Source organism: Camelina sativa, chromosome 4 (genome assembly GCF_000633955.1).
Source record: "Camelina sativa cultivar DH55 chromosome 4, Cs, whole genome shotgun sequence".
Taxonomy (NCBI): domain Eukaryota; kingdom Viridiplantae; phylum Streptophyta; class Magnoliopsida; order Brassicales; family Brassicaceae; genus Camelina; species Camelina sativa.
Window position 1 is genome coordinate 7,944,280 of NC_025688.1, and position 8,424 is coordinate 7,952,703.

An 8,424-nucleotide genomic window follows, 5' to 3' on the forward strand; every position below is an offset into this window, starting at 1 on the left:
TAGCTCGATTTGATCTGTTAGCACATCATTGCTTTTTAATATTTCACACACATATATATATATATATATATCAATTTTTTAAATTTCTGTTACACAAAAAACTATAGAAGTAAATAATTGTTTTATTACTAGTTTTAATTTTTTGGTTGTTCTATAAAAATGATTTGTTTTAGTTTTTGTTTTAATGCATTATTATTAATTAATCTGAGTAAGTCGTATATTACAATTTGTAATGAATTTTTAAAATAATGGGATCTATTGAAATTATATCGCTTGGTTTTGTAGATCTAAGGGCATATTTATCGGTGGGTTTGACTAAGGGGAGTTCATAATTTTTTTATGAATTAACTGTGTACTGTTTGGAATATAAGAACCCATGATCTCTTAGATAAAATTTTATCATTTATTGGTAGGTTTTTATTTTGGGTCTCTTATTTTTGAAAATATTGTTTTTTAAAATTTAAAAATTTTAAATAGAATAGAAGTGGTATAAGTGTGTAAACATTTAAGATTTTCTAAAATTAGAAAATATTCCATTTTAATTAATTTTCAAACATACAAAACATAATAAAAACATTAATACATATTACAACAGAAGTGCAATTTATAAATGGAGAGAAAAATTAATTTTAATACTGATTTGCTTCAAATTTTGCCCAAATATTCTCCACCAAATCATCTTGCAAGAGTTTAATTTGCTTTAGATAGTGGCAAAATAAAAAATATTTGGGATCTTGTTTTGGTAAATAAATAGGCGTTGACAAATAAACCATCTTGTTTGAATCAGTGTAAAGAGGATCAAGTGTGTTTGTTGAACAATAGGATTCACTAACGAATCTGCTTCTTTGAATCTTGTATGTAACCTAAAGCCATTGTATTTCATTTGGATCGCACTAAATGCAAATGTTTTCATTTGTGAGGCTTTTTATGTTTTTGGTTGAGGGCTAAATAGATTCAAGAGTCAGTAAAAATGCTTACATAAAGAGAGAGAGAGAGGAAGCAAATAAACCAGCTTCGTTAGAATCTGTGAGGACTGCTCTGTTGAAGGTCAATGACCCGAATGTAAGTCGCGGGTGTTGTAGTACAAGTTTCCTTGTTGATCAGGCACCGAAACCTTGGCCTTGAAATCATCTTGTCTTCTCTTGAACTACCAGCACCTTTTGGATAAAACAAAATACAGAAACAGAGATGTGATCCATTCTTGGAGATGTTTTCAAATGAAAAAAAAAAAAAAAACATTGAAAATCTCATCTCACCACACCTCTTTGTTGTGTTTAATGACATAGGCACCTATGCCAACACGGTGAGATGCATTGGCAGGAAGCGTATGGACATCTTTGGGGATCCAATACGCAAGCATCAAGTAGTCTTTCTCGGCGCGATGAAACCAAAATCTCTCCTACACATAATAAAAATAGACAACCAGTCAGTGTGTCATGAAGAATCTCCAAAACAATATAACAAATCTGGTTGAAGTAACAAACAAACCTTAACAGCAGGGGCACCACCGCCTCCTCCTCCAGCGGATGGAGCAGAAGCCATAGCAACACCACGACCACCAGACGGCACTGAAGCAAGCTTCTCCCTTCCAGCAGCAATTAGCTCAGTTAAGTCTTTTCCTTTCACTTCCTTCAACAAAAGATCAATCTGAGAGTCCTCTGTATCAGCACTAACTGCAAAAAATCAAACACAACAACAAAACCACATTCAATCAATCAATTAAAACCACCCCCAATTATAATCATCCCTAACTAAATCCCTCTCTGATCCTTTAAAAGCATACATGAACTAACTAAACCACACAACAACAAATGCCTCTTATTCAATTACCTTGCAAGTTTTCACTTAAACAACTTCCACATATGTAGCAAACATATGCGATTGGTAGTTAAACCAACAACTCTCATTAACTAGAGTAACCATGTATAAACTCGAATTGTCCTCCTACAATTTAAAAAATAATAATAATCGAATGCTTAAAAATTCGAAGTGACTACAAAAGAAACGAACCTGATCCAAGAATATCCTTGATATCGGAACTGGTTGGGGAAGCTTTCCCACTCAAAACGGCGAGCAAAACTCCGATTGATTCAATCTCCTCCGATTGATTAGACTCCGAATTCAATTTCGTCCAAGTTCAATCTCCTTCATAATCCTCCGATTCCATCTCCAACGATTCCGACCGATTCAATCTCCTCGGATTGAGAGGTTCGCGACAGAGAGCGAGAGAGAGAGGAAGAGAAAGAACACGATCAGGCCAAAAAAATATTTTGTTCTCAATCTTCACCTTCTCTATTTTACTTTCGTCCAACCAAACATCAACACGTGGCGTCTCTTACACCCGAAAAGAGTCTACTATATAAGAGGATCTCTTCAGTTTTTTATTTCTTTCTGATTTATTTTTTCTCCAAAAAATACTTAAAATCCCACTAACAACCCCCTAATATACCACCGATAAACAAACTCTAATGTTTTTAAGATATAATATCCTTGATTACGTAAAACGTAATTTCGTAAAACTATTTATATATTTAATTTAATATTCATATACATCATTCTCGATGAAAAAAAAACCCTATATAACTAACAATCCCCTCTTTAATATTTCAGAATTATATTATAAAGATAACCTTAATAAGAGTATATATTAACAGGCGTACAACCAATAAAGTTGCACACTTTTTAGCCAAATTTGGTAGTAATCACTACACAATAATCGGGCATTGATAGCGTCCATAAAACGTCATCTATTTCTATTTAAGTATGCTATGTAATCGACCGCGACTATAGGTGAGCGACCTATGGTAACGGTTTTTTTGTTATGCTACTGTAGAACTTTTTACAATAGCGTTTTATAATTATGCAATTGTAGATTTTATAATAGCATTTGATAAACGTTATTTTTTTTTCATTTTACGTTATGATTGATATTTATATTGTAGCAGTTTTAGCTTTGCAATAAATTGAACTTTTGCAATAAATTGAACTGCTATCTTTAGTTACAATGAAGACCTGTGTAATAATTTATTTTTTGGCTTCATTTTAGATCAACAAATATTTATAAATCTGATCATTGATTATTAAAACTAAAGTACATGTTTCAAACGAACAAGTACAACCCTCATTCAAAATAAAAACACAACCAGATCAGAGACTCAAATGAACAAGTTTGTCATTTGGCCGAGCTACTAAAGCATCAACAATGATTTTAAATTCTGAATTTTCTCTCCAAACTGGTGCAACCTTTTCCCTCGATCCATTGCAATCTAAAATAATGCACTTTTTTCCCATTCTTGCTGTTACCTACACTCTGCTACAAAGGAAATTCCAGAAAATTCATCATAAGTCCACTCTAACAACATATCATTCAGTTAAAGTAGAAAAATCCAGAAAAATTATCACAAGTCCACCACAACAACAATACAACATATCATTTTTAAGACTAAGAAGGTTCATAGTCTTACCCCACATGATCTATTTTTGACATCCTTTCATCTATGCTTGCTTGTACACTCTACAAAGTGCAGTTGTGAAAATAACACCTGAGAGATCACTCACACATGACAATTCTTTTAGCTTGTACAGATCAACGACTCAGAGGTATGAACATTTCATATTGGTTCCATAATGTCAAGTAAAAGAAAAAACAAATCCTCTACTTGTTAACTTATTTGTCAATACCATCGTCCCTTAGAATCCATATGATTAAATGATTAACCAACAAAAGACGAGGGGTGTTGGCCATGGCTCTTTGTGAACTGTGTCAGTAAAAATTCATATGGGAGAACTAATTAGTCTAAGACATCATCAACACATTCGTGGATGAAACAAAACCAAAATCAATAAGAAGAAAGACGAGTACTTTGCTTAAACTAGCTATCAAAATCGTACCTTCACGACAATGAATTTTTTTAACATACTTTTATGTCTGGCAATTTCCGATGACTTTTTAACTGTCTATAAGAAACATAGAACATAAGAAACCTCCTTAATCATCGAATTATTAAGACATTATAAAGAAGATTAGGGCTGAAATTACACTTGCCTTGCTTTTCATCGGAAAATCAACTTTAGCCCCTTTTTTTCTTCAGATTAAAATCTTCATCTTGAAACGTTTCACTTACGGTCCTGTTTTCAAATTGAGTTCGTAAACATTCAATCATATTCACATAAGCAAAACTCATTTAAACCCAGAAAAATGGTTCAAGTCCCGTTGATATTCTGAATCCAAAAACCAATTGAGAAGCAAGCAGATATCTGACCACATCAATACCTTTCTCAATGCTCTTCTTGAAATCAATCCCACAATGCTTTTCTTAAAGAAACGAGACTTGTACGGATATCTCTAGATCTGCAAGCGAGATCTTCCGATCAAATATCAGAATATCAACCCTAGCTAAATAAAATTAAAGAGAAACGAAGAGATGAAAGTGTGTAATTACCTCGGGTTTCACAATACAGATGGAAGAAAACGAACAGATCTAGCAGATACGAAGAGAGATATGTGCGATGGTGGCTAGGGTTTCAAATCCCTATCTCTTTTGCTTCACAAGTGGCTAGGGATCGATTTTAAGAGAAAGAGTGAAAGGGAGAGAAAGACAAGATAAAGATCTGTATCTACTGAAAAGGCGTAACTAGGGTTTCGTTATATGGAGAAGAAGAAGAAGATGATCTATCTGGTTTTAAATCTGGGTAAAGGATTTAATCGGAGGAGAAGCCTGGTTCTAAATTTGGTGAATTACCAAAAAAAAAGTAAACGAGTGAGAAAAGAGCTTGAGAAGATGGACAGATCTAGATTGTGAGAAAAAAAAAACATGACAAGTGAAACAATGGAGTGAGGGAGAATAAATTTGGTTAGCCGCTTCATTTTTTCACCAAATATTTAGCGGACAAATGAATTAATTTTCCCGCATCAACTATGCATAGCGTTTCAAAATTTATCAATTTTATACTATAGTTAAAATAAGTATACCCAAAATTGAAATCTGACTAATCAAACATAGCGTTTACACTTTAGCAAACGCTATAAAAAAAATCAGAGGATATATCAAATATAGCAAAAAGACATTAAACCCTATATTATAATGCTATTAATACTCTAATTTCTTGTAGTGAATAATTGTATTTTCTATTCAAGTTGTATTTTCTATATGAACAAATGTATATTGACTTTTTGAATTCATAAATAAAAGTCTATTTTGATGAAAAAAAAAGTATATATTAACATTCAGATGTCATTACATCTATAGGTTTCAAAGTACAAATTAATAATAGTCATTAAGGATAAAAAATGTGAAAAACTAATGTATGTAATTTAATAAAATTTTTATAAACAAAATACATTATTAATTTTAAAAACATCAAAAATATTGCATGGATAAAAAAGTTAAAATTTATAGATAATCTAATTTGATTAGTTATTATAACACTATTATTATTTTGTTAAACAGGAGAGTGGTTAACGTCTCTGATTAGGGAAGCTAAATTGCTCTACCTTTTCTTGCTATTCTTTTATTCCTTTCAGTATAATATCATCGATGGCATTATCCGAAGAAACGATGTCGAACTACTCAGAAAACATGAGTGATTACAAATCCGCTTGCGAAGACCACCCAGCCCTCAAAGCCTTTGATTCTTCGCTTCAGCAGCGAACCATCAAAGCGATAGACTCACTCACCACCACTGTAGCCGAGACTGGGACCGGGTATATGTCCCAACACGAAATACACATGGAGGTCTCCAAAAACCTACTTGAAGTTACCCAAGATGTGGCAAACTTCATTCTTGAAAGCGAAGACAATGTGTGGGAGAGCGAAGCTCTAAAATCTTTGGTCAAAGCCTATTTTGAAAATACGGTGAAGATTTTACAGATTTTCGATAATATAATTGATTGCGTGGAGAAAGCAGAAATGGGCCGACTTTACATTCAAGAGGCCGTGGCACAGTTTGACAAAGAGTCGGCAGTGAAGAATGTAGGTGGAAAACAGAAGAGGTATGAAAACATCTTGAAGGAGCTGAAGAAGTTTAAAGCCATGGGAGATCCTTTTGGTGGGCAAGTGCTCACGACTCAGGTCAAGTTGATCCAAAAGCAGCAGGAGTCCCTTCTGCAAGAAGTGAGTGAGGCTAAAAAAAATCTTGATGAGGAAATAAAAGAGCTTGCTGAGGAATGTGCTAATGCAGAAAAATGGAAAACTCTCTCGAGTGTGATTATCGGCGCTGTTGGTGTCCTTGTTTTCATCGGATCAATAGCTCTAATGCTAACAGGAGTGGGTGCGCCTGTGGGCATTGCACTGGCTATAGTAGTACCACCAGTGTTGGTAAGTGTATGGGGAGGCGTCTACCTTCACTTAAATGATCGGATGAATGCTCTGAATAGACAGATGGAAGCTCTAAAGAAACTGAAAGAAAAAATGTCATCGGTGGAGATTGGTGCAGAAAGTAACAAAGAATCGATGGAGACCGTATCTGAATTAGTCGACCAGCTAGAAAAAAAGATCTAGTCTCTTTTGAAATATGTGGATGAGGCTATTGAAAATGAAGGAGATGAGGTGGACACGCAACTTGCCCTCTACTCAATCAGGGACAAAGTAAAGACATTAACAGAGAAACTTAAGGAGGTTGGTGAAACTGTGGCTAATCATAGCAAATTGATCCTTGAGGCAAGGTTCCACGTTCTCAAAAAGATCAACGGTTCTGGAAAATATCATCACGGTTAAACTTTATCCATGTTTGTTGTTCAAGAGTCAATTTCCATATTTTCTATGTTCTAATAATTGGGTTTAATTTACAGCCCATCGTAACTTTTTATTTTACGTTGTAACGCTGACCATCCTAGAGGATTGGTTCATATGTACCTCTATATCCCTTATGTATTTTATAATCCTTCAAATAAAAGTTTGTTGTTTTGTTTTTACATTTGATACTAGGATTTTTGGGTCTATCCTACCAAGTTCAATTAACTTTATGTAGTTGTAATACTTAAGGTGTCAATCTAGTTGGGATGTTGCTAACAATTGAGATGCAATCAAGAAATCACAAGTTAAGCCAATCCAAAGAGAGTGTTTTTATCTAACAATCCTAGGATGATCAGAATGCAAAACGAAAAATGAGCTACAAGACTAGAAACGAGTGGTGGAGGGTCTAGTCGACGGGCAGCGGCTAGTGGTGGAGGGTCGAGTCGACGGGCAGCGGCTCGAGCTGGAGGGTCGAGTCGACGGGCAGCGGCTCGAGCTGGGTGTATACGCATCCACTAAAACGATAATAACTTTTAAACCACACCTCCGATTGGCTTAAAATAAACGACATTGGAAATATGACTAAATTATTTACAACTTTGATGAAGACGTCGAAAGTTAAATCCCACTCGAGTGGAACGGCTCGAACAAGGTGGCTCGGACGACGGTTGGAGAGTGGCTCGAACGACAGGTTGGAGAGTGGCTCGAACGATGCATTCCCGACGTCTCCTAGATACCTGAAATACTCCAAAATGCACAATGTATACAAGGATGATGCAAGAAATACCTAGACATGCAAAGTGTATAGAAAATACTAAAAAAATGATGTAAAACAATGAGTTATCCTAGCTAAATACATGCTAGGAAAAGACAAAATATAGACATATCAACTTCCCCAAACTTAGTCTTTGCTTGCCCTCAAGCAAACGATCAAGAACAAAGTATGGAAGAGAGGTGTGAAGATGGGGTCTCAGAACCTAAAACATGCTGAATAGAGTAGTTAGAATCAAGGTCCTTGTTTTTAGTTCTATGATGCATGGTGAAGGAACATTATTTATTTAATATACACATGCAATCCTATCAATCTATCCCTTTAACATTTATTAACAGAGAACCGTGAATCAAGCTATGCAATGTCGTTGAACTCATTTGGCTAGGGCGAAAGGTCAGAGATATAGATGGTCTCCATCTCAAGTGGTTTTATCAATACAGAACAAGGTTCTCTCACGAAAAGGAGTTGAGCTTAAGAGAAGGCTAAAGGTTGAAACCAACTGATGCATACAAGAGCAGCGCCCTGTCTACCCAAAGAATATTCCAAATCGAAGTTGGTCATATCTCTACCCTTCATCAGAAACTTCATCTCAAACCCATTCTTTCATTATTTAGACTCGGTCTTAGGAGGAGTTCAATTCTTATCATTCTAGCGGATTGGAAAATCTTTATTATCAGTAAGGTTCTTTTTTTTATTTTCTTCTAAGGACTCTAGACATCTTAAACATTTTACTTTCTTTTCTTTGTCTAATCTTTTCATTTTATGCCCAGAACCAGTAACTCATTATTTTGCTCAACCCAAATCCTTTACTAGACTTGTAAACCTTGAAAACACATCCCCCTCCTAAAGACTTTCTACCCTTTACTTTCTTTTTACTCTTCACTTTTCTGCACAAATCCATACCCAATGCCCAAGATC

General features: G+C 34.9%; 1 protein-coding gene and 2 long non-coding RNA genes across 3 annotated transcripts; 1 reads left to right on the plus strand and 2 right to left on the minus strand.

The window, feature by feature from the left end:
- Positions 3,048 to 3,959, minus strand: LOC104780069. The gene is made up of 3 exons (XR_002037675.1): positions 3,892 to 3,959; positions 3,465 to 3,758; positions 3,048 to 3,310 (listed from the first exon to the last, which is right to left on the minus strand). It is a non-coding gene; the product is annotated as an uncharacterized LOC104780069 (long non-coding RNA).
- Positions 4,087 to 4,897, minus strand: LOC109132662. The gene is made up of 3 exons (XR_002037674.1): positions 4,443 to 4,897; positions 4,274 to 4,351; positions 4,087 to 4,128 (listed from the first exon to the last, which is right to left on the minus strand). It is a non-coding gene; the product is annotated as an uncharacterized LOC109132662 (long non-coding RNA).
- LOC104783665 (UPF0496 protein At3g28270-like) lies at positions 5,538 to 6,716 on the plus strand. The gene is made up of 2 exons (XM_010508792.1): positions 5,538 to 6,438; positions 6,541 to 6,716. The coding sequence occupies exons 1-2, from the start codon at positions 5,538 to 5,540 to the stop codon at positions 6,714 to 6,716; spliced, it is 1,077 nt and encodes a 358-aa protein (XP_010507094.1).

Excerpts from the sequence above, each read along its gene's own strand:
- LOC104783665 (XM_010508792.1), top strand. The coding sequence starts at position 5,538 with ATGGCATTATCCGAAGAAACGATGTCGAACTACTCAGAAAACATGAGT. Across the intron at positions 6,439-6,540 it reads GGTGGAGATTGGTGCAGAAA|GAGATGAGGTGGACACGCAA; the intron begins GTAACAAAGAAT and ends TTGAAAATGAAG.